The sequence below is a fragment of the Argiope bruennichi genome, chromosome 3 (assembly GCF_947563725.1).
Source record: "Argiope bruennichi chromosome 3, qqArgBrue1.1, whole genome shotgun sequence".
Taxonomy (NCBI): Eukaryota; Metazoa; Arthropoda; class Arachnida; order Araneae; family Araneidae; genus Argiope; species Argiope bruennichi.
In genome coordinates this window covers 18,784,590-18,812,562 of record NC_079153.1, presented here as the reverse complement: position 1 = coordinate 18,812,562, position 27,973 = coordinate 18,784,590, and the positions used below count along the sequence as shown (strand labels likewise).

The following is a 27,973-nucleotide window of genomic DNA, read 5'->3' as shown; positions in this document are numbered from 1 at the left end:
TAATAAAAGCAACCAAGTGGAAAAAAGTAAAATGGGTTTTATGATATAAAAATTCCTAATATAAAACGGCTGTTGTGGTTTTAAAATATTTTCTTAAAATTCATGCACATCAATGAATAGTTTTTTTTTTTTTCTTTCTTTTCTCTAGAGATAACATTTTAAAGCTACAAGAACACAACACTTTTTTCCGTTTGACTTCACCATTAACACTATACTGACGATATATAGGTAAAATAAATTAAATAAATCTAACATTCTGTTATCAAAAAAAAAAAAATGTTTCAAATTTACTCATATTTTGCTAGTATTATGTACAGTTAAAAGTATATTTGAACTTCTGGAAGTGTGTAAATCGTGTATATCTTTTATGAGATTTCCTATTATTTGGAATGCATTCCTGCAAAATGTAATCCACTGTATAATTCTTAAGAGAGAATTACGGCGATATTAAATGAATAAATATCCAAAAACTAAACGGTAAATCTGGCGACCATTGGCGTTTTGGCGGAAAAATGAAGATTTTGGAAAGAGCAAAAATGGTCTTAATCTCTCATAAAAATAAAATTTGAAGTTTCATTAGGAGACTTCCAAACGTCACGCCCCGTAGGAAAACTTTAATACCTGATATGCTCAAACGAGTAAATATCTCTAAAGCTGATTAGCTGTAAATGTTGAACGACTTAAAAACTCCTCAACCTGCTGTGTGTTAATAACTGAAAATTTGTGGTGTTAGATAGACAGCGATGGCATAAACTGACTGGAACGATTACGGTCTGATCTAGGCTGTAGTGCCGAAGAAATATATGTAAATTTAGATTAAAAAATGAATACATATTATTCAAAATGTCAGATCTTAGACTTGAACTCTCTTATCTTTATTTTTAGACATGCCCTCTCATCCTTAAGCACTTCTCTTCCGCAACTTGAATATTCTGTAACAATTCAAGTTAAATATTGAAGTCAATTGGAAACTTGAATATTCTGAAATTCCCCCCTTCCATCAATTAAATACATTGGTTTCACTAAACGTGATGTTTATGAACATTGAAAATTTAGAAGCATTTGGAATTTCATAATCTTTGTGGTGAAGTCTTTGGTAGCAAACGAGAAAAACTCTTCCAGTTAAATAGTTATAAAACTGACTACAGAAAATGAAAAAAAGAGGTACAAGTTTAGTGTACACATGGATAAGCTCTTTTAGTTTAACTAAAATAAACTACCTATCACATTTTCATGTTTTTGACATTTCCAAAAACAATACTCAATTATTCAAATTGTTTGCATGTATTTAACATGGGATTTAAATTATCACATTTAATATCCAGCTCCCACACTAACGTTCCGAAGAGGTAGAAACTTTTGGGATTTCTCGCCACTCAGGGGGCAAGCAGAATTCGACAGAAGGGCAACTGCCGTCACCTCTGTTGCTCACAGAAGGCAGTAAGTATTTTTTGGCTCATATGATATCGAACGATTTTCAGGCCTGACGGATATTCACCTGCTTTGGGCATTCCTAGAGTTGGCATGTAGCTTAGCGCTAGCCGGTGCCTACCCACACAAAGTTACTTCTTTAAGACCAAACACAAATAACTCATCGCTTGATCCCTAGCAATCTCGTCAGTCAGGTGGCTACCTAACGCCAAACTGATACACAGAAAACCAAAGTGCACTACCCATCTAATAGAGGGGCAAACAAAAGTCAACACGACAGTAACTACAAGAAGCAAACAAAGCAGCAACAACATCGTACGAAACAATCCTTCGCTTGCAACCGAAAAGACAAGGATGTAAATAGACTACAAAAAGCGTTAGGAGAGGGTAAATTTAAAAGACGGTAAAGATTTCCGAGAACCTCGGGACTGGGACACCCGTACTCGCCGGTGAAAGATAAGGAGGATCAAATTAAGGAAATAAAATATCACCATGCTTTCATATTCCTTTTCCAGTTTTGCAAAATGTTTTGGCACTAAAAAGAACAAGCAAAGTCGATGCCCTGCTAATCTTATATGAGAACAAATTATAAAAATGAAAAACTCGCAAAATAATTGATACAAAAACAACTAACAATTATATGTGTTTATTTTAATATTTACAATATTCTTGGAGATAAACAAAAACATTTACCTGTATGTAATCTTGCAAATAAATGACTCAAAACAACAATATTTACATTTTAATTTAATCAATTTAGAATACATATTTTTCTTCCAACAAATAAGGAAAACAATTTATTGCACACACATTCAAAATAATACTAACAAGTTGATTATATTTATGTATACATATATATAATATTTAAACCTGCATCATTTTACAAATTTCTGTACAGAACAACATTTAACAGCTGGCCTGAAAAGGATATGGGAAAAAATTATGGAATTAAAAAAAAATAATTTTATAGATATAGATCATACCATTAGCATATTTTTAGGATGCAAGAGAATAAAAGAATAATTAAACAGAACAAAAGTCTACAGTGAAGAGAAGGGGGGAAAATGATATCAAAATATAAAAAGGTTTGCCAGCAACCTTAATTTCAAAAATTGTTGGTGGAATGAATAACTTTACAATAAATAAAAGATTTTTCAAAACAAACCAAATCCACCTAAAGATATTTTGCATCATCTTTTTAATCTTATTTTAATTGCACTGTTACGTAAAAGCTGCATTCTATTAAAAATATTGAAAAACTCCAAAAGTTATAACTCTATGGTAACTAAATGGGAATTCAGTTCAAAGTGATATGTTCAGTCAAGAGACAAGACTAAAAGGTAGATACAAATGCATGTATTGACTGCTTTCTTATTTTTCTGTATTAAGTGATACAACCTTTGTAATTTTTATATAATGTAACAATTTTGTACAATTTTCCTGAAATAATAATACATATTCAATTCAAAGTAAAATCTCAAATTAATGATAAACAACTTCAGACATTTAAAAGCTGATATTAAAGAATTTAAAATGCAGGAAAGTATCATAAAATATATACAAATAATAAAGATTTCGAATTAGATTTCAATGTATTAAAATGGCATTTAACACAAAAATTTACAAATATTTTTCATAAAAAAGGACAAAACTTATGCAGTATAAATAAATGTTAACAACCCCAACAAATGGTCGACTAGTCTTAAACTGCTTTCTAAGTTTAGAAGAGCAATAAAATTAATTTACACAAATATTTGCTGAGAATGTAACAAAAAATATCTATATACATAAGCAAGTGTAAACATATAAATTCAATACATCTATAGATTAACACATTTAAGTATGCAGGGACAAACATTTTACAAGAAACCACTCTGCAGTTCAAGCCAGGTTGCAGCTTTCATGTAACATAGCATTGAAATTAACAAAAATGTCTCAACAATCAAACAGCACAATATAAAAATGGTAAACAATCAACAATTTTATTTCAAAACGCGATTAACAGCAGGCAATATAAATAAACCATAACAATATCAAAAAATAAATAAGCATAAAAGTCATGCAATATTCTAATACACAGTAACAGGAATTATTATATGTTGAACATTTGAATACTTAAAAAATGTCAAAAATCACCAACTGGAATGTTCATTTAAGTTCAAGATATTTATCCATAATAGTTCTTAAACAATACTTTTAATAATCTCTTTTTTGATGAAGCAAAGAAATTTTTAAAGTTCTGAATCTTTTACTAACAAAAAATCAATACATTGTTACTATTTAGGTGTCAGCATCAATTTAACGTTACTATTTAAGTGAAAGAGAATTATTTCAAATTCATAATATAATACAAAAACTGAGAACTTATGAGTAAGTAATATGAAATATCTATAAGGATTCTTTTTACATGATTTTAAAAATATTTAAAATATGAACCTAAACTTTCTAAAATTCGAATTATGCTTTTTTTACAGCTGAAAATGATTAAATGACAATGGTTCAAAGTAATCTGTTTTTTCTTTTTTAAATACATATTTGTAAATGACTGAATTATGATGGCTTAAGTTAATCCCTATTATAAAAAAAAAGTTTTTATTAGAAAATGTAAGATTTTAAAAATATTGTTTTTGATTGAAAATGGAAGTTTTTGATTTTCAAAATAACAATCAGTAGGAATGTGAATAATATAAACAGAAATTCAAGTTTACATTACTAACATAATTTAAATAAAATGTACTTACTTGAGTGAAGTATGAAAACATTCCTTTTGGCACTTAAAATTAAGCAAAAAAAAAAAATCTGACGAAACAAAAAGTTTTTGATAATAGAACACATAAAAAGAAAAAAAAAGGAAAAACTTATAAAATCAATCACATACAACCACACATCATGCATGGAATAAATTACGTTAATATAAATGAATAATCACAGATTAATGGAGTGCATTTACAACTGCTTGAGGAACGGCATACCACAGCACATTCAGCATTATTTTTAACAGTGATTTCAGAGGAAAATAAACCAGTAGTCTTACTTTGAATTTATGAGTATTTACCTAAAAAAATATTTATCATGTATAAAATGTCCACTGAAGGCTTTTTTTTTATTTTGATGAATAATATACTTGAAAAAAAAAGTTTTGAGTTACTACTTTGGCAAATGGATTTAGTTATGCTTGACTTGTCCCTGTGGTCGATCGGGAATACGAGGAGGTATGAGAGGTACAGGCCGCCTATTCAAAAGAAGACACAACACATCAGATCATTTAAAAGATTGAAAAATTTAAATTTTAGGTCCCAAAGTATGAATTAAAAGAGAAACATCATCTATAGTGATTGATATGAGAAAAAAAATCTATATCTCATTGTAATTCAAATTCTTTTTTTTTTTTTTTACTTTAGAAAAAAAAATATTTCAGTAATTATTTGTCAAACTATCACAATTATAGCTGAACCCAATTCTGCATTACTAATCATTCATTGATAACTAATAATTTTTTAAAAATAAAAATCTTATTATTCTATTGCAGCAATAAAAGTAGATCTATGCTATGAATAGCAACATCAAAAAGCACCTTTTTCTTCAAGATATTTTTCTATTATTGAAGTTCATATTGCCACATATAAATTCCACTTTCTATTTCTATTTTTAACGGTATACAATTGATCTGAATATGGGAATTAATTAATATTTACATTTTAAAATAGTACAATATGGAAGGCAGTCACTAAAAATAAATATAGGATAATCTAACAATCAAAATATATTCAAATAGTTGATTCACGTTTAAATATATTTACTTGCAATCTTTACTTTGAATCAACATATGAAGTAAAATATAGTACTAATAAGTACTGGTACAGATCTCTATAGCACAAAAATGTTTTGAAATTTATCTCGTTTGTATTATTATTATGATCTAACTAACACATGGAAACACAATAAACTTTCTTTTAAGAAAATTTAAATCCAGATTCCAAAAAGGAATATTTTTATCATAGTGGCCAAAGTTTGGAAAAAATAAAAACTATATAACTGTAAATCTTCATCATTTTATATATTCTCCAGGCATCATAACAATTTCATGCATGCATGCATGAAGAATATGTACACTAACATGCATTTCACAAATACACATATATCTTCATAAATTTTTTCACATCTATATTATCTATTTCATATATGCATATATTCATAATCATAAACTCTATACAGGAAATATATTTCTACATCCCCTGGTATGATGGGTAAAGTTCTGACTGTTTGGTACATGATATTGCACACTTATCTATATCAAGGACTAGATTTAACAACTTCTCTTATCACACATTCCAAATGAGAAGTGAGTGCAAATACATCAAAATGTTTTTTTAAAGCTTAAAGTAATGCTTTTGACAGAATAAAGATTCTAACTTTAGGTATGAAAAGCTAAAATCTTCCACACATTTAACTTGGGATTTTTTTTTTACCAAAATATTCTTAAATATCAATAAGTACAAAAATAAAGTAAAAGCTTTACCATCTAAAATATAAACATGCACCTTTAATAAAAAGTGCCCTAAACAGTTAAATTTACATGTTTTTTTAAAAATATAAAACAATTTTTTGAAACAGTATTCTGCCTGTCTGTCTCAATTCCTAAGTTCATTACTTTGAAGCTTAATATTATCTTTAAAATATATATGAATATTTATTTAAATACAAAAAGGAATTAAAATTCTGTTCTAAAAAATGCAATATTTCATGAAATAGAAGTAAACAGAGCATAATTACATATTTTTAGAACAAAACAAAGGTCCCAAAAGAATGAAAAGAGTTAAAATTGTATAACTTTTTAATAAAATTTAAAATGTTACACTCGGAAATAAAATAAATGTATACATTTATCAACAGATTGTCATACATAACTTGGTCCTCAATACCTAGAAAAGAATTGCTAAGAAATTTTCAATATTTAATTTCATTATTAGGAAACAAAAAAAAAATGAAATATTTAATATTGTGTTTATAAAATGGATGATAAGCTTTTACTTTCATTAATTACAACAATTTTAAAATTAACCATTAAATTCTCAAATAGTAATAAGAAGTAAAGAATATATATATGAAGACGAAATACACATTCAAATTCTCAAATTAAAAAGTAAATACTAAGTTAGAAACTGATGACAAGCCTAATTCATCAGAAATATTTTGCCATCCTTTTGACAGCTACAAGCTATGCCAAGAATCTGAACAGTACTTGAAATAAGTTAGGTAGATATACATCCACTTATATATAGGGCATCGCATGACTGATTTGATTCTGTTCACAAGAGATGCAAAATACAAATACAGCAAAAAAATATATCTATAATTTAATACAGTTACATGTAAAGTATTTCTATTCCTATTGCACAAAGAAAAATAGGTATCACATATACTTTTAAAGAATATTAAATAAAAACTTTGGTAATAATTAAGGGAAAAAAACAGTAGTCACAATTATCAATGAAAAAAACAATCCCAAGCCCCTTTTTAGAAAAATTTATAACTATTTGAATTACCTTTGTGAAAAAACTTTTACAGTAAATGAAACAATTAATAAATAAACTTTTCCCCCTATAAAAATCTTGATGAAAACTGAATAAATAAACTTTACAAAGAAAAAAATGTATAATAATTAGTCCTTATGTAAACATTGAAAAGGACATTTTTCCAATTCCTTACCCAGTAAAATAAGCCTGCCATGGCAATATATGGCAAACTTGCTCAAAAAGTAAAAGAATTTAATGAACATAAAAAAGACAATATTAATAAAAGCTCTTAAAGATACCTCGATAATGAAATAATGGCTGGTTGCATATTTATTTAACTCAAATAAAAACATAAGCAATCATTATTACAATTTTTTTTTTAGGTATTTTTAAGATTTACCAACTTTTTTTTAAAAAAAACTTATTTTCTCTTTAAAGTAGGGAAGGGGCATCTCCTCCAAATCAAACTTCATTTTTTTATTACAATTTTGCACATAGAACAGTTAAAAGAATATGATGAAAAAAGGAGAAGAAGAGGATAATAAGAATAGAAAAACTTTACATTCTTTCTGCAAAGAACAGAGGAGTTTACACAATGCTTTTATGCACTCTTTTAACAGAGATCGTTTCAGAACAAGAAGAACCCCAGCCTATTTGGAGAAAGCAACATAGAGAGAGAGAGAGAAGCTACTGGAAGTGCTGGTGTAGGTGGCAGTGGCAGGTGAGATCCTACCCATAAGTCTTTGACTTAGGTTCGTGGTGGAATGGAAGGTGCGTTTCCACTTGGGCTACGACTGCTTGAGAAGGGAAAAAGGAAGAGAGAAAAGAAAGTTATAGAAAATAGTAAAGAAGATTATTTTTTAAACAAAGATAGTCTACACTTAAAAAATAGAAACAGCACACACAAATGACAATTAATTATTTTTAAAAAACTTAATATCATCATTGCTTAGTTGTAAAATTTATGATTTTTAATTATAATATTTATAAAATTTCTGCAAATTTTTTTAAATAAAAAAGTAGATTACTATTTCAACATACAATTTAATCTATATAATTTGAATATCAAGTTGTTCATTTGGCCCTTATGCAATCCCAACCCTAAGACAGATTTTAAAAAAAAAATTTAGCACACATGTTAATTAGCACCTAAAAAGATTCATCAAATTATTACAAAAAATTTTTACATCCACTAAGGAGAGATAAAAGATTTTAGGCCACTTACCAAAAAAACATTATTTTTATTAAATAAAAATAAAAAATCTTTTTGTGACATCACTAACACTATTTTTTTTCTGATTTTTAATCCATTTTTCAAAATTAAGTACCATTCTTTTGTATAATAATAAACTGTATTACTTATAAGTGCATGTAAGTAGCTTTTCCCATTTCTTATTCACATATAGGAAAAACAAATGCAAATAAAGCTATGGGTACAAAAACTAGTTAATTTTTATTTTTTCATATATTGAGAAGGAACTTTATATACTTTTATATAAATGAGGAGATCATCCATTGCACTGTTTAAATGTAATAAAGCATTTTTTTTTTTTTCAAATTACACAAAATAAAAAGAATTTATTTATAAATGAAGTTACTAGAATGAAATCACTAAGATAATTTAATAAATTTAAACTTTTTAGTAAGCAATTTTTTTTTCTTTTGCAAGGAAACTGTTTTTTTAATAATTTGTAATCAATGATTTCGTTACAAGAGACTACTATCTTTTATGGACATTGAAGGATGTAATGGCAGAGCATAACAAAATGTAATAAATATCATTTGTACATAAGTCACTGATTGTACTATAGAATTTGTAGTGATCAGTTACAGTGCCTTTTACACAAAAGCAGAAAATAATTATAACAAACTAATTGACAAAGAAAAAATATCATGTGAATATTATCAAATAAACAACATCTTGTTTGAAATAAAGTAATATTACTGGTACGACTGACAAGTATGTAAACTCATATGCTTTCATTATTGTATTTATCAGACAGCATTAAGAAGTTAAATTTTTTTTACTTTCCTCATAAAGTAAAAAACTGTGCAAATGAATTAGTTATTTAAAATAATTATAATACCAAAAGCAAAATACTTGTAAATAGAATAAGCTCATAATAATATTTCCCATCACCAAAGAATTGATGAAGAATGAATAGGACAAATTTATAGTCTGTGTATTCTCTACAGGCGGTTCACGGTCACATTTTTTTAATGCATTACTGGTACCAGACAACCAATAACAAGGTAGAAAATATGACCATGAACCACCTACAGAAAATACACATACTATAATACTGTTGAAGAAATTCATGTGAATGCTTATACACAAAGCAAAAACTTTAATATATATAAATGTAAATGTATATCTTTCTATAGTGAAAAAAAGTTTCTTGTGATTTATTGCAAATATACTTGTTACATTAGATATGTCTGTTGCTGTGATTATAGAAAAAATTTCACAAGGTTATATACATTAGAGATTTATAGTTTAATAGACATCTCAGATAATTAAAATCGATTGTAATTAGCATTTTTTCACTGATAATTGGGAAGAACTATCTGATAAAATTCAAATTCACTTTGGCTTTCATTCGCTAGAAAATGCAAGCCCTGTTGATACAAATAACAAATCAATATTATCTCTTTCATTGCTACAAGTATCAATTTAAATTGAAAGCTTTTGGAGGAAAAAACTCCTTAAACAAGTTAATTTTGTTGCTGCAGTAATACACTACCCACAAATATCAAGCAGATATCTTTACAGTCAACATTGTCATGAAAAACCATAAAAAATACTCTTTAAAATGTTACAGAAATCAGAAAATAATCCCATCCTTCAAGTTTCATTATATTACTTCATTCTTTTTGTCTTATTTTCAATATTAAAATAAAAGTATTTGAATGCATTATATATTTATTTAAATACCAAAAATTCAATTTAAAAACATAGAATTCCTCATTTGTTATTTAACACCAATGCATATAAGTCCACAGTTTCAATTTCTAGCATTCTAAAATTTCAAGGCTAAAAAATATTACTTTTTTTTTTTACTGTGATATTTGTATCCTATAGATTTTAAATATAGTTTAATTTATTTCATTTTTTAAAACATTTAATATTTTTACAAAATCTGACCTGGTGGTTCCTTACTCACCACAAGATTTTTAGAAAATATTCAAGACTCAAAAATGCATCTTATGTTACAATCAGTTCTTTTAAGTTTTGTAGACCTTTTTTCCCCCCCCCCCTACTATTTTTGTCAGATTAGAATCCTTGTAACCTACTAAAAATTTCTGAATAATGGCTTTAAGACTATGACTTGAATTTTTGTTTTTTTCCCTTAAATAGATTGATTCTTTTCCTCAAATTTTTTATCCGTGACAATTTATCTTATATCTAAGTTGAGAAAATACTTTCTTTAGTTTCACTTTCCGACAAAAACATCTGTGGAAAAACATAAAATTAAGTATTTAGAGCAACCACCATTCTATAAAAATTTTTTAACAAATTATTTAATTAACTTTATTTAATTTACAAGAATAGCAATATGATTTGTAATGGTTTTATTAAATCTTTGGTTCAAGATTTAAATTTTTTCGAGAATCTACTCTTTCCTTATTCCTCACTGACTTTTACATCAACATTCCCACTCAATAGGAAACATGACATTTTTGTGTAATATTATATATAGTCATGAATAGCCATAATTTTTTTTTTTCTGTAAAATGAAACTGCACCACTACTATGAGTTAGATTTTAGAAGGGGGAAGAAATGAAAGCTTTCAAATGGTATGCAATACACTTTTTCCATCATGCATCACTATAAAAGTTACTTATTTATATACTTCATGCATTTTTTTAAACTTAGAGTAAAATTGAATACCATTATGATTAAATTTAAAACATATTTAACCAAATTTATACCATTAAATAAAAATTAAGTTGATTAAAGGAATTTTTCTTCTAACTTCTATTGATTTTATTACTAAATAAAATATATAATATACATCTGAACATAAAAGTGTTAATATTTATAAATATTCTTCTTATGAATATAATTGCTATGACTGAATTCAACATAAAAATAATGCAGAAGATCTGCTTAAAGGTTCTAAATTAAGAGGAAATGGATTTCCTCTAATCTGGCTTGATTAATTAATATAAAGAATTTTGAATGTATGAAAAAGATTTATGAAACAAGACAGATTTAATACTAACGATGGTAGGAGAGGTGGAGGCAGGCCTGATCCACTGACAGGTCGTGGGGGTGCAGCAGGAGGTGGAACACGATTAGAGCCAGCAGGTGGCCCAGGCGGCTGTCTATTAGTCAACGGTGGGGGAGGTGGGGCCCTCGAACCTGTACCAGGATTTCTCCGGCTGCCCCCAGGTGAGGGCGAAGAAGGCCTGGGAAAGAATATTAATCAGAAGTTTGATCTGAATAGTTTCACATGTTAACTTCTCTAGTTATTACGGCTAAAAATTTGCTCATATGGGCATTACACACACATACAAAAACAGTACTGCTTGATTCATGCAGAAAAAAGTGGGAGAAAAAAATTGTACACATATATTTTAACATTCAAATATCTAAAGAAAAAAATTACATTTACAGAGTACATCTCAACTGATGCTTTATAATTTTATATATCTAATAATACCCTGATAACCTTCCCAAATAAGCTGTAGACAAATTAAAGCATTTCTGAAAGATTATTATTACTTATTCCAAAATATTCCATAAAAATATATCTATAATAAAACATGTTTGTTTTAACTTTTTAAAATAACATATTATATAAGGTCAGTGTAGTTCAATCATACAGTGTATTTCAATAGTTTTAATGAAAGAGAGTTTTTTTAATACTTTTTAGTGAAAACAGCCCCTTTCATATATAAATTTTTATTTACTAAACAGTAGGACATTTAGCATGTTCAGTGTTCTTGTTTTACCTATGGTTCATACCCACTTCCTATTTGTGCTGAACCATCGAATCAGATGACGCTTTCTATACTATCGTTAAGAGATGGCAAAAAAGGAGTAATCTAATTAGACAGGTGGTCCAAATACCATGCTTGAGCCTTGACAGTGAACATGTTAAAATGAACTTAATCTCATGTCCTGCTTATCAATGTTCATTTATTCCAATTAAAAAATAAAGCAAAAAAAGTATGATGGCTCTAATAACCATCTCAGAAAAGAATAAATCAACTAACCTGGGAGAATCTGGTGTTGACACCTTCAGCCAATCATCTTTGACTGGAGGTGGCAATGGTGAATATGAGGTATGCATGGAAACATCTCCTATGATACTCAGAGCTTCTTTGCATGCATGATACATTCGCAACAATTCTTCTCTTTTGTGGGCTTCCTCAGGCGATTCTTCCATAAGAGACGACTAAAAAAAAAATTAATTTTTAGCTGAAAACCAGGAAATAGCTATATGCAAATATTTCTACATTTTTTTTTTGTTTTGTTTTGTTTCAAAAACTGAAAAAAAAAATTTAACTCAAAATAACATTCATTCAAATTGGAATTATACTGTGTTTAGTTATGCTTCTCCAATAACTGTGTAAACCAAATCCGGGGAAGTTCTGACTAAAAACTGGTCCATCATGTTTATTGTCTAAAATATATTGAACAGATCAAAATTAATGGTAATCCTCTGATTACCATTTATTACCATTCTATGATTACCATCTGACTAAAAGTTGGAGCAACAAAATCTCACAGCCAAGTTAGTTTCAGATGGCCAAAAGTGACTTAGTAATGCATTCAAAGAGTATGACGCTGCTTTCTACGGCTAACAAGTTGTCTCTGAAGTAATTGCTCTCTTTCATTTACTAAATTGGAACATGGTACAATCACGAAGATTGAAACTGTTCCAGAAACAGTTGACTCAAACAAACAAACTCTTTAAATCGTATATAGCACATGAAGTATTCAGCATCCTATTTTCTACTCATCTTTTAACTTAAAAAAGCATTCTCTCTTCAGAAACAAGGAAAAAGTGTCAAAGTAGCTTCTTACTTTCTACCATTTGTAATGCCTCGTGAAATTTTAAAAACAAAATTTTTCCAAAGGCTTATTGGTATACTTTTTTTCCATACTGAATGACAATATCCAAACTTTACATATTATTGACATATTACATAACATTTCTGTTTTGCAATACAATGCCATCTAATCACCAAATCAGGAAAAACTTTTGCAAAAACTTGGAAATAAGTTATTACAGTTTTGAAATGCATAAAGAAGTCAAAATCAAAGCTGAAAAGCAATTAATTGAAATAATATATTATACAGTAATATTAATACTGTTTAAAATAAATAATGAATCGAAAACTAAATTTATTGATCCATTGAATTTAATTTAAAAGATATCACCATTTCATTTCTATTGTTTTTTTTTGTACACAATTATATAATTAACTATATCTTTTGTACATTATCATACTTAACTTACTGATAAATTATTAAATTGATAGTTTATCTTAACATTTGCTTATCTATGCCTTAATGAGTGCTTTATTTGTCTACTGAACATCATGTGAAAGAAAATTTAATGAAAATATACCACATATCATGAAAATTTTGAAAAATTTTACAACCAAAATATCATCTATAGAAAGTTAGAGAAAAATAGGCAGATAGAAAATAATATTTATTTTATCATTTCTTTTCTCTTCCATACTTGAGATTCATAAAAATAGAGATTAAATTTCATTAAAGACATGACCTCATAAAATTTGAATAGTTTTGTTGTTTATTCTTTAGTCTTTACTCCTTCTAAATTAACTTTTTGCATACATTAAAAAGAAAATTATGAAGGATATATTAATTCAAATAGATATTTCAATGTTTTCATTTATTGTTATCAAATTTATAAGCTGAGATAGACAAAATTTAACCAAAATATTAATTAGGGGCATGGTAATAATATAAACGATAAAGCAGATTTTGCATCCACTCCCCAGCCTAATTCTTCAGAAAATAAAGTTCAGTTAACTATACTTCAAAATCAAAACAAATCTATTCAAATATGGAAATCTATTCAATAATGAAGAACAATTATTTAAAAGTATTTAAAATAAATAATTTAAAAAATCATTTGAGAATTGGAGCTTTGTCATGGGAATGAAATAATAATAGGATAATAACATTTTTAATTCATCATTAATTAAAGTTTTATAATCATATTTATTCCAGTGATTGTACCAATAAAACTTCTTTGAAATAAAATTTAATTATCAAAAAGATCTCCCTCCCACCACCCCAAAGAAGAGAAGGGGGACATCATGAATGGGAAAAATTGACTAAGCTCTTTAACATGCAGTCCTAATTTTGAAGAAACTTTGATCTGTTTTGGAACATTTTTGAATTAAACTATGCAAAATTATAAATTAAAAATGATTTTTTATGTAATTTTGAAATTTATTAAAAAAGCATCCAGATTTTTTTTTTTAATTGAAGAAATATCATAAAATATATTAGTTACCTGATCTCCAGCAGAGTACAGGTTTGCTAACAGTTCTGAATAAATAAAATCCTTTGTCTGAAAAGAAAATCAAATACAAATGTATTGCATTTGCTATTTTAGCAATTTTAATATTTAATAGAATAAAACATCAATAATTTGGAATTGTAAATGCATCATCACATTTAATCAATATATCATAAAAGTATTTCATGACATAGTATGTTTTTTGTTCTATAACATATCAATAAAAAAATTCAGATGTAAATTTTTTAACTGTGAGATGAAAAGTAAAATAATTTTAAAATAATACAATGATATATTTAATATATTTCTATAATTATAACACAATTTTTGCATTTAAAATTTATAAATGAGAAAATAACAGAAAGAAATTAGCAGTATTAAACAGTAAATATGAATTAAATTGTTAATAAGATTTACCAGTTTCTTTTAAATTAAGTAAAAACTGAAAAATGATTAAAAAAATAAATGAACAAAATAAAATTTGCCTTCAAGTATAATAACAATAGATGCCCTAGTATACAATACATTCATATTTTCAAAGATTATTATTATTGAAAATATCATCTATCTTGAAGAGAGGATACAATTATTCAATTTTCATAAAGTTGAGAGAAAGGTATTCACATAGAATAAATATCATATACAGCAAATTTATAAAAACAAGGAAATCATAATTTTTTTAAAAATCATAGAAGTTCATCAATATGACATAAAATTTAGGAAGAATAGAAAACTGTATAATAAAATATCTTTTATGCATTTTAAAATGATAAATAATCATATCAGTTTCAAAAAAATAAGCTGATTATCATAACCAAATATAAATAAAAAAATTTATATATATCTATATATACATACATTAAAATAAAACTAATTTCTTGCTTAAATACCCAATTATTATGATTTTATAGCTTGCAGGGGGAAAAAAAGATTAATTAAAAAAGTAAGATAAGGTTATAATAGCTTTTAAAGTGAAATTTTTTGTACCTAATCATATCAATAAAATTTTAAGAAAACTTTATTCATATAGATTTAAGAAAATATAACATATAAATTGGAATGATCTGCTTTTGAAATGAAAATGATAAATGTAAAAAGCTATTTCTGCTAATCAAAGGGATAATTAATCTGGATAAGAATTAATTAAAGAAGAGATAACTAAGATTCAAATCCCCAGAGATAAGATAAATTTTCAAATCACTGAATGTTATATAAAAAACTCTTATTAGATGTTAGATACACTTTTGTTGCTAGCAAAATAATACAATAATTGTTAAAGACATTTGAGTAAATTATTTTTAAATTATTGTTAAAAAACTGCAAGAATGGCACATTCTATTTTAGGTTTGGCTACAGCTAAAAGATTTAAATTCATTTAACTAAATAATAAATTCATTCAAATTCATTAAGCCTAGAATGCAATCATAACAGTTATATCTCCCACTGCAGGGGAAAATAAAAGTCATATTCTCCTAACTATAGAATCTATTGATCTTGAAGTAATTGAAATTAGATTATTAGTCTGTCATTCACCAATTAGAGTCTGTCATTCTCATTCAGATGGTAATTTTACCACTGAATCAAATCAATTTAACATATCAGTAAAATTGAACAAGAAAATGTCTAGCATCTCAAAGTTCACCAACAGAACTTTCTTTTTGAAAAATTAGAAGGGGGGAAAAAAAAAAAAAAGGAAACGTTAAACGGTTTAACATCTTTTTTTCAAGCAGAAGACTGCAAAATGATGGATTAACTGGTGTCAAAATTTAAGTTTATGTGAAAATATGATTGTATAAACTGAATAGTATTTCAAAAATTAAAAATTGTTCCTGCTTACTTTCTACAGTTTGAAATGATTAAATTTTGATTAATCTACATGCAGGAAATAAGTTGAATACATGTTTTCATTCAAGAATCATTACAATGGTGGTTCCATTTTTGGGTTAAATAAATAAAATTTTACTACAGTCTAAATCAATTCTCCTCCTATAGCTATATTTAATCATTATACATTTAAATAGCACCAAAAAATGTAATTTAATGGGCCAATGAATATTAATCTTTTGTACTTCACAAACTTTTGAAAAGTGCCTTACTATCATTGTCATTTTATGTTAGATTATACACAGGCATAATTTCAATAAATAATAGAGGTGGTTCCATTTTTGGGTTAAATAAAAAAATTTCCCTTATAGTCTAAATCTATACTATAGTACAGTAATATTCAATCTTTATATATTTAAATAACACCAGAAAATTCAATTAAATTCAGCAATGAATATCAACTTTTGTGCTTTGAAAAATGCCTTCCTGCCATTATTCATTATGTTAAGAGTATAGATAAATATAAGTTCAATAAATAGTAATAAAGGCTTTTGACATTTCACAAACAAATGTTCTAAAAAAAAGATTAATTAACCTCAAAAGCACTCAAGCATTTTTAAGAAAAAAATTTGTAGACTAAATGAACCAAGTTATATTTTTTTTAATAAATCAAAAATATTTTTTATCGTTTTGTATTCAAAGATACACAGATATAACAGATTTGAAGATAAGAGATAATAAATTTCAAGTAAATATAACATTTAAATTTTTATAAAATTATTTATAATTATTATAAAATGTTATAATAGAGATTGTGAAGCAATATTATCTGAGCAGCAATATAAATATATCAAAATATGAGTTATTCTTAAAAATTTTTTAATAATCCTACAAGTGTCACAAGAATTCCTCAAATTTTTGCTTAATATACAGGTTGTCCCTATAAGGTTGAAATGTATTTTAATTTTTTACCTGTTCGAGCTAAGTGGGCAATGTAAAGTGCAAAGTAGTTCAAAATAAGATATTAATAAGGGCATGTTATTAAAAAAACTCCTCCATTAATTTCCCAAAAGTTACACTTTTTTAAATTTTTATGCAAATTCTCTAGATAAATTTAATTAATTAAAAGACTTCAATTTTTTATGCAACAACATTATTACAAATCACCGCATACTCGTTTCTTTAAAATTAAGGGAATTATACTTAAATGAAAATTGAACATGCTGCATATAGTTCAAATGCAAAATAGAAATAAAATTTGTTGCATATTATAAAAACATAAAATGTATAATATTTACATAAAAACTCTTTAAGCATTTTTAGGTCCAGTCACGTACTTTTATGGTTAGTTTTATGTTCAGACTGTCATTTTTATTTGTAAAAATTAAAATACAAAATAAATACTGTATTATTGTAAAATTACTGTCAAATTTTTCATAATTTTTCAAAACGACATTCTAACAAATTAATTCACAGATGATTTATTCTCTTTCATTTAACCGTAATTTACCCGTATTATATACATGTTAAAATATACTGCTTAGCAAAATGCAGACAATTTTTTTTATCACAATATCTTTCTAAAATATCTTTAAAAATGTCTATATTTTTATGCATTTTTATACTATCTATTTTTTTTTTTTTTTTACTTTTTAAAAGTATCAATTGCGAGACCACATAAAATGAAATTGAGAGCCTCACGCTCATATAGGCACATCACTATTTATCCCTCTATTTATTGAAGGGCATTTGGGATTGTTTTAACAAGCTCTGTAGCATATTTTATCAAAAAATTCTCACTATCAATTTGTATATGGTTCCTATTTTTACCAAAGAAACATTTTAAGTGATACCAAAAATGGCTTGAACAATTTTTTTTCTGTATCATAATTCATTTAATTTTAAAGATACAATTACGCATTGTTTTTGTTTTTTTCTAAGGATCAGGCTGAGTGCAAAAACTTTTTAATTAGCCAAATTCGTCTAGAGGGGCGCATAAAATTTGAAAAAGTGAAACTTTTGGAAAATTAACAGCAAAAATTTTTTGATAACGTAGTCTTACTCTGTACCTTATTTTGAACCATTTTATAATTTACATTGTTCACTTGTGTCTAATTTTAAGGAATTAAACCATGTTTCAACCCTTTTGAGATGCCCCATAAATTATTCTTATAAAAAAGATGAACATGTATATCTATGCATATTGATGATCTACAGCTACAAGTAGTATTTTTGATCTACAACCACCAAATTCATTATATTATATATCTTTATGAATAGGAATATGCACACTGAAGTGACTTCTTTGAAATTAATTAAAAATTAAGTGCATATAGGATACGTAAATAAAAGTGCATGTAGAATTAAATAAATAAAAAGTGGGAACTGGGTAAAAAAAATGAAGGGAACATTTTAGAATGAAGTTAATTAAAATAAAAATCAGGAAATTAATTAGATTTTAAATTAGATTTAAGAGTATTACACTATATATATATTCCTTTAGTATTAAGGATTGAAAAAGGACAATTAAATTCATATTATATAAATTAATTAGATGCTTCTCATTAAAGTAAATATAATTTTTTCCTAATGGATGAGCATTTATTGATATTAATAATTATTCATTAATTAGATTTTATTGGCTCCATTACATAAAATGACTAGAAAATCCAATTTTGATTAAAAAAAATCATTATTTCACAAATCAATTTTAGTAAATATGCTAAATTAATGACACTTTTTCATTTTAAGTGAAAAAAAAATTTCAGAAAAAGGCTTACTTTAGTAATATTAACACCCTGTTTTTAAAGCAACACTAAAGATATTTTGGAACAGACCTCATAATTTTGAGCCACGGTCTGATGACAAGGACAACGCCGGAGCTGGTAACCCCATTTCCGAACTTCTGCACCCCACCAGCAGGAGGACGTTTGGTCCCCATGGATTTAATGCACACCAAACCTGCTTACGCGATGGTTCGGTGGAATCAAGTCTCAAAACTTAAATTCTCTGGTTTCAAAGTCGAGACCTTACTACCAGACTACGGTGGCATTTTTAAGAAAAAAGAAAATAGGAGCAGGTACTTACACTATTAATTGTCAAATGCATCAAAATCTTAGGGACCAGGTCTCTAAACGTCTTCGTAATGATCTTCATGTAAGAATCTACAAGATTGCGTATGGTTTCAACTTGTCGTTCCAGTTGGGGATCCATAGAGGTTGAGCCTTCAGAGGCACTTTCTTCACCATTAACAGTTTCAGAAGAAGTTCTCTCAGGATAAACCCCAGCTCGAAGGAAAGAAGCCTTCCAACTATCCACTTCTTCCAGACTTTCACATGAGAGTTCCAATTGTTTGTAATCTTTATACACATTTCTACAACCAAATGGAAGCAAGATTTTAGTATATGTAATAAATGAAGGACACAATAATTTAAAAGAAAGCACACAAGAAATTTTTTCTTCTTCATTAAATGGCTTTAAACCACCATTATATGCAATTTCTCAAAATTCTTCCACTAAAATTATACAGTAGTTTTTCACGAGAGAATTGTTTTCATGGAAATTACAAAACAAAGACAAAAAATAATAATATTTTAACTTTTGATACATTTTCTTTCCCTGTTATATAACAAGCACTTGAGCACTCATCTATATATAATGATCATTTTTAAAGCAAGTGCAATTTCTATTCAGATGAATTTTCAAAGAAACACAGTGGGGAAAAGTATTTATGATGCAGTGTCTACAGCTATAAGATTTGCCCAATTCAAACAATTATAAAAGCTTGAATTAGAAGATAATATAAATTATAAAGAAAAACGAAGTTTGTAAAATACAAAGCAACAATTCTATAACTGAAATATTTGACATAAAAAAGATGAGGGCTTTAGGATATGTTAAATGCAAGAAATAATAGAAAGATAACTAAACATAAAAAAATATTTTGTATGAAATTTCAACGTGGGAAAGGTGTGAAAGAGCCAAATAATAACATTTAATAAGTAAAAAGACAGCATCAAGATGATTAAATATAAAATTCTCTGCATATTCATGGTGTGCTAACTACTAAACTACTACTAGAAGATTACTTGAACTAACCAAAAATACAAGAAACATATGAAAAAAAAAAGAAAAAAAAGAGCAGCCATTAAAACTATAAGAATCATCAACGTTTACAAATAGAAAATCAACTGCATATTTACATTAAAGTACTTATGCATATATTTGAATAATGAAATTGCAAAAAAAATGTATTCATAATTTTGCTATATAGTCTATAAACATTATGAAATTATTATACTGTAAAAATGTTACCTGTTTTCAGGATTAAACAAAGCAAATGTATGACGTTTTGACATGAATCCCGATTCAATATCCTTAACCTGTAAGCCATCTAACTGCAGCATATATTTCTTATCTTTTTCCTAAAAATAAAAGAATAAAAAACATATCCAAGCTTAAGAGAATTTCAAGAAATCCAAAATTAATCTTAATAAAATAAACAATTGTTTTATATTAAAGTATTTCAGACAGTGAGCATTATCTTATTTTAAAAAAAGTGAAAGGGGGGTTGGGAATGCTTACTGCAACAATTCATAGCTTCTAATTTTGATAATCTTTACAAACAGATTTGATATTGTGGTATCTTCATTAAAATATTCAAATTGGATGATAAAATAGATTAGATAGAAAATCAACATGATTTCATGAATGTGTCTCTATAAAAGTATTCAATAAAATTCCATTTAGCAAAAGCTTGAACTTCCATGTAAAAGCTTCCTTCACATGTAATAGCATATCTGATATGAACTATTGAATTTTGAATGAACTATGAATTACTGAATCTTTAACTTTAAATCTATAATTAAGAGAAAATATTAAGTAATTTAAAAAGCAAAAACCCCTATGAAAAAAATTAATATCTAAAATACTCCTTATATCATTAAATAAAATAACAAAAAAATATTCCAAATAGGATGTGTTATCTAATTAGAAAGTCAAGTAAATTGAAAGTCAAAGGATTAAATTATTTGAGAGACTATATATTGAAAATCTAAAAAAATAATTAATACATAAAACTAAAAATAATAGAACCACATTAAAATTTCTTTGCAATAAAATTTAACAAATATTTTTTTGCTAAAATACAATAAATCTTACCTCTTCATCTTTGTACCAGGACAAAGTCTCAGATGTGAGAACAAACCAATAATCCCTTGATCCACCTTTCATAATTCCTAAATTATGAATGCACATCCAACCTTTACGGATAACCTGTAAAACATTTTCCATATTAAAAATAATTCAAAATAAAATGTTATATTTAAAAAATTTTTTATCAAATTCTATAATGCAAATATCTTACTTACTTGGTTTCCAAGTTTTCCTTTCGAAGTCTTCACTTCAGCTGTTTGCTGAGCACTATAACATTAAAAGAAAAAAAAAAAAAAAAAAAAATGGAAATGTAAAATATTTAATTTTTCTAATAGAAATTTAAATTGGATAATTAAAAGCGAAAGAAAAATCAATATATATATAAATTGAAATGAAAAGTAGTATTTACTTAGTAAATCCAATAAAATCCTCATGATTTGTATTCATATAAGCTAATTCGACTTCAACCAACAGAATGAGCTGTTCTTTAGTTTTCTGTTCTCGCTCTCTAATAAAGCAGGTAATTATTCTCTCAGTCTCTTCTCTTAAGTGTGGATACCGACTCATCTGTTAACAAAAATTTCAATTTTAATGCATATCTTTTTTAAGAAATATAATCTTTATTATGCTTTAAAAGATCACAACTCTTAAGACAAAATCAAGTTTTTATATATAGCTGAGAAGATGGAGAAAATTTCAAAAACCTTTATAGGATCAAAATTATTTAAACAAATTCAATCTTACCAATATTCATATTCTAAAATCTTTTTGCAATATATTATTTCTGTTTAAGTGGCAAAAACACTTTTGAACAAAAATTACTTTAATTTCTTATTACAAATTATTAACCATAGTATATCGCATCTTATAATATGATTAAAATATGGAAAAATTATATAGTCATAAAATGAATAACAAAAAGATATGTATTTATCAATATTCAATCAAAATAAATGAAGATGATGTATACTTTACCTTATCAGTACATTTTCTAACAACATTTCCTAATTCAGCAACAACAAGATCTACACATTTTAAAGCAGGTTCTTTCAACTTGGCTATCTGTTTTTTAACAATTGCTTCAAATGCCATATCAGGTGTAAACAACCCAACTCTGAAAAAAGAATAGAATGAAACTTTAAAACTCAAAAAAGCATTAAATCAGCATCAAATTCTAAATTAAGAAAAAACTAATAGTCTATTTCTTTGAAAGATATTTAGAATATATAAAAATTCTTTATGATATCTGATAAACAATTAAAATCAAATAAATATAAATTATTTAGCATAATTTTTTGAATATTTTTTAAAGAATTTAAATTTATAATGTAAGTTATCCTTAACCTAATAAACATTCATAACAAAGAAATAAATTTTTACATTAATAGGGTTAGGAAATTTGCAATTTATATTTTATCCTAATAATTCACACAGCTATCGATAAACAGCTTTGGCATGTATTTTTGTAAGATTGGCGTACTTGAACACAAAATATAATTATGAAATTTTAGATTTGATAATAAATTTAACATAGAAAACAAATCAATATTTGATGTTTGGCAACAATAAAAACCCAGGAATTCTAAGGGACTGAAAATATTTGGACTTCAAATACAAAAAGAAATTTGTTCAAAAGCAAAGGCACTACCAGATTAAGACTTACCGAATACCATGAATATTTCGAATAGCAAAAGCAATTTCTCTTCGGAGTTCTTTTTCATCAAATTCCATCTAAAGAACAATATAATCAAAGTGTCATTGAAAACACATCAGCGCTAAATAACTTGCAAAGAAATAATCAAAACCATTCAATACAAACCTTCACAAGTTCGAATGGAAATCTTTCATGAAATAATCTGTTGATTCTGGCACCGCCTGAAAGTTCACTGGTGTTTATAGCAGCAGAACTTGATCCTTCAATGTTACGTTCGAATTCTGTCTGCAATTGCTGAATCATTCTGCAAAGGAAGAAGGGAAATGCTTTTCATTTACACATAAAGATTCAATCTGAAAACATTTTTTTCCCTCTCTTTAGATTGCATTGTTATAGAGGATGACTAAAAATGTATAAGATCACTTTTAAAGTAGAAGAAATTAAGTACCATAATGTACAATTGTTTATAACCACCAACCCTACACTTGTGTCATGATATGATAAATATATAGATAATTTGTCTACATATATATTGAATATCTGCAATATGCCTTGCTCTATGCAACATATTTTAATTGATTAGCCAGTGCAATTAAACTTTAAAACATCTAATACATTATGGAATTAGCATGAAAAAATCTATATCCAAATCTTTTAGATTCTTTTAAAAGTATTGAAATAATATTAAAAGTTTCCAGCCTTTAAAATATTAATCACACTAAGTGTTTTATAAACTGAAAACTATTTCTATATTATATTAACTATACACTCTTAAATATTTTAGCTTTTTAATTATTTCTTCTTTTTTATTAACACTTTTTTAGAAATGTCCACATGGTTTTTAAATGCTACCTTATGTTTAGACTATTCTAGCTCTAGCCTCAATAAACACCTGCAAGCAAAAACACAAACATCAAAACAGTTAAAGTTTCTTTTTTCATTCTTTCATGCAAATACAACTAACTATATGTGTGATCATGTAGCGCAATAAGTCACAAAATAATTTTACTTATTAAAAAAAAAGGTACAAAAAGGCTAAAAGTTTTTCCATCCCCCCCCCAGAATATAGAAAGTTTCTAAAATCAATGCTATAAGATTGTTGAAGGTTCATCTAGGCATTTCAAGTAACATTAAACAAATTAGTGATATATTTTTGCACTGAAAAAAAGAAGTTCTGTAGTTTTACCATTTGTTTGTATATGCTTGATCTGCCCCAATTTGCAAGTTTTTCTGTCTTAACATCCAGTAAGGATTCTTCTTTGTTTTCCAGTTACTCATTCAGATGTTAATAAAATCAATTGATATGTGGAATTCTTTACAAACAACAAATGAATGGCATAACTTATTTTCAATTTAAACATTCAAGACAGCACACAATGCCATCTTTGATGGATGTTTTGACTGAGATGTATATTTTGTTATCACAAAAAGAAATACACTTCATCAAGAAAGTATGAATATTTTAGGAGCGGGTTAAAAAAGTGTGTGTGTGCGTGAGAGAGAGAGAGAGGGGGAGAACATTTTGATAACCCACTAAATTTTACAATACAATTCAATAAAATATAATTTAAAAATTATTTGACACTAATGTGATAAATGAAGCTGTGAAGACATTTTTAAAACTTTCTCATAATTTGGTTTGAAAATTAGAATGCATTAATTATATTATTTTAAATAATCATAGAATTAAGAATTTCTGATAAGTTGACAGAATCTCTAACTAGAAACACCTGCCTCATGGACTATGGTTTGCTCATCACTGCAATGAACTGTCAGTAATTTTTTATATTATTTATAAGAAAGTTGAATCAAGTTTCTGTAAATGCAGGCATTTTACAAATAATGCCGAGAGATTTTAACCAGTAAGATTTTTCTGCTATTTGGCAGTTTTCCACTTAAAATAAAAGAAGGAAAGTAATATCCAAGTGAAGATATGTTCCCTTATTTAAAAAACTAACCCAGTATTATTATCAAATTAAAACGTAAGGTTCATTGGAATTTTAAAAAAAAATTATTTTAAAGATTAGTAAAAATAAATGAAAATACATACTGCAGCATAGCTTTTGTTTTGCGAGACGGATCATCAGGATGGAAATGCTTATATTCTTCAACATCTTTCTCCATAGAAAGCATCTGTCGCTGTAGTTTATCACGAAGAGCAGGTAAAGTATCTCTTATATGATTGGTCAGTTGTTGATTTAGTACACGTTGCAAATGAGGTGTTCCCATTCGATCAGCCATATGCCTATATTAAAAGAAAAAAATATATATATTATTAATTTCTTATTAAACAAAAAAAAATCTTACTTTAATGTAAGATTTCAATTAATAAATTGGTTTTTTTTAAATTTCATTTAAAATAATAGCAAATACTATAGTATAAATACATTGTAAAATATTGATCTTCAGAAATAAACAGTTTTTTCAGTTAAAGCTGGAGCCATCAATAGAAAGCATGTATTTTCATATTAACTTATTATTGCCTAATTTAATTTTAAAAAAGATTTCTGTAAATTTCCTTTAAAAAATTCTAACAACTAGCAAAATAAAATTTAATTAAAAAAAAAAAAAACTTTTTTTAAGAGATAATAGAATATTTTTTTAAAAAAAATAACAAAAAAATGATAGTAAAGTATTATTTTAAAAACTTTTTATGGATATTTAAAATTATGATAAAATACAAAAATAAATAAATAAAGATTGGCCTAAAGGCTTATATTATCTTGAAAAAAAATCAAAGCAAAACAGACTAAAATAAGGTCATTGATTTCATAATCTTAGTATTTGCCAGTTTAAAGGGTTTAGAAGTATGAAAAAATACACTTTCTTAGAAAAAGTAAAAATTAAATGCAATGCATTCAAAGAAGTAAAATATAACTGTCTTATAAATTGGGTACTTGGTATTAAAGGATTAATGCATTTATGATATATATAGTATAATAGCATGCAATTGTTTATGCAAATATTTTGGATAAAGTTTCTTGAACCACTTAAAAAAATTAAATACAGAATCTTTTTATTAGATTTCTATAATAAAGAATAACAAATTATCAAATTTTTATTTATATGAAAAACCAGTAAGGTAACTAAAATAGCATCTAGGAAAAACTAACTGGATCAGTCATTAAAGAAATCATTCAATAATTTATAAAAGTGCTTATTTCCAACACAATAGTAATTATTTCCAGCAAAATACTTTAATAACTTCATGAAGAAATTTTAATGAAAAATCAAATCTAGAACAAAATACTGATTCTTCATCTAAACTCATATTTTTTTAAATGATGTAAAAAATGCATACATAGCTAATTTTTTTTTCTTCGAAAAAACTATTTTGATAGCAAAATTGGTCACAGAATAATAAATAGGGATAAATATAAGGAAATTTGGATTTCTTAAAATTTAGTTCGTTGCTATATTCTCTTTTTATAAAAACTGTATTATTACCTATAAGCAGGATGACTGAGAAAGAATTTTCTTTCAGCCTCAATGGCCATTTTAATATCTTTTCTGCCTTCGATATCTCTTTGACTTCTGTTTACCACACCAATATACCCTAAAATGAAATTCTTGTTTTAAAAATAAAAGCAGTTTCATAAATGAATTTAATAAGAGAAAATGAAACAAGTAAAAGGCAACAAATACTTTTGATAAAAAGTAATTTGAAAAAAGTAAAATAATATGAGTTGCAGCAAAATATTTTTTAAGCTATACAAATATATTTACAACTTTCCAGTTTTATTTAGAGATGTGATTTTGAATGACAATACTGAACATCTTTTCAGATGAAAATTTACAATATTCATTAACCAGTATTCCAAATAATTCTAGATAATCAAAACAAGCCAAGAGATGATTACACATTTTCCATATTTTGTTTTACATAACAAACACTTTTACCCTTCCCCCTATTTTTTTTTTTTTTTTTTTTCAAATTCTTTGATTTTTTCATCAGATACTTATGAAAGAAAATCTACACATTTTCAAATAAATATTAACATTTCTTTATGATTTTTTTTTTTTTTTTGCTTTATAAAATCCAAGACATTGTTTTTATTTAAACCACAATATATTATAAATCAAATCCCATAATATATATGAATTTGGGTCATAAATACATAAAAAGCTATAGGGGTTTGAAAAGATTTAAAAACGCAACTCTTGAAAATACTTTAATATAAGCAATGATGTTCCAAAATTGTAGCAATCACTAAAAAGATAATTTCTGAATATTCAGGACAACACAATCTTGCATCCTTCTTCAAGCACCTTACATTATTACTACTTTTAAAAAAATGCAACACAAATAATAGTTTGGAAATAATTATTCACATTTATTTTTAAGCTTATATTAGAGTATTAAAAAGTGAATAAAATTAGCAAATTTTATGAATTATTCAATATTTATGCTTAAATTAATAAAATTTAAATAAATAATAAAAATATTTCCAGGATTACATTTCAACGTGATAAAAAATATAATAAATGTTTGGCATTCTTACAATAAGTAAATAACAAAATTTTCAAATTTAGTTTCTTATGTTTCGATTGTTATACTTTCATTGAATGACGATCTTCGTAGAATTTAATCTTAACTTCCAACAAATATAGCTATACAACTAGAACAAATTATAAATAAAGGAACTTTATAAAGTTTTCTAGGGATGTGCATATATACGCTTATGGGGATTAAAAGGAATAATAAGACTTAATAAAGATTTTCAGGTTCTTAATTACCTCTCCTTAAAGGCAGAAGCTTATTTTCTAAAATATCTCTTGCATCTGTACCTTCATCCATTAAATCCAGTTTTGTTATCACACCAATTGTGCGCAAACCTGAAAAACAAAAGTATGTAATAAATTTCAAAGTTTTAATTAAACT

The 27,973-nt window shown here is 26.3% G+C and overlaps 1 protein-coding gene across 2 annotated transcripts in view; it reads right to left on the bottom strand.

Moving 5' to 3' along the window:
• Positions 1 to 2,061: 2,061 nt before the first annotated feature.
• LOC129963904 (dynamin-like) overlaps positions 2,062 to 27,973 on the bottom strand; it is a 29,901-nt gene continuing 3,989 nt past the window's right edge. Inside the window, exons 5-19 of one of the 2 annotated variants that reach the window (XM_056078493.1) lie at positions 27,829 to 27,927; positions 26,539 to 26,647; positions 25,142 to 25,336; positions 23,257 to 23,395; positions 23,101 to 23,168; positions 22,413 to 22,551; positions 21,847 to 22,004; positions 21,653 to 21,704; positions 21,444 to 21,557; positions 20,598 to 20,707; positions 19,371 to 19,656; positions 14,454 to 14,510; positions 12,172 to 12,353; positions 11,176 to 11,361; positions 2,062 to 7,744 (exon numbers count right to left, since the gene is read on the bottom strand). In XM_056078493.1, the coding sequence (XP_055934468.1) occupies positions 7,696 to 7,744; positions 11,176 to 11,361; positions 12,172 to 12,353; positions 14,454 to 14,510; positions 19,371 to 19,656; positions 20,598 to 20,707; positions 21,444 to 21,557; positions 21,653 to 21,704; positions 21,847 to 22,004; positions 22,413 to 22,551; positions 23,101 to 23,168; positions 23,257 to 23,395; positions 25,142 to 25,336; positions 26,539 to 26,647; positions 27,829 to 27,927 (1,943 nt within the window). In that variant the 3' untranslated portion in view covers positions 2,062 to 7,695. The remainder of the gene's footprint in view (positions 7,745 to 11,175; positions 11,362 to 12,171; positions 12,354 to 14,453; positions 14,511 to 19,370; positions 19,657 to 20,597; positions 20,708 to 21,443; positions 21,558 to 21,652; positions 21,705 to 21,846; positions 22,005 to 22,412; positions 22,552 to 23,100; positions 23,169 to 23,256; positions 23,396 to 25,141; positions 25,337 to 26,538; positions 26,648 to 27,828; positions 27,928 to 27,973) is intronic. The other variant, XM_056078492.1, reaches the window with a different exon arrangement.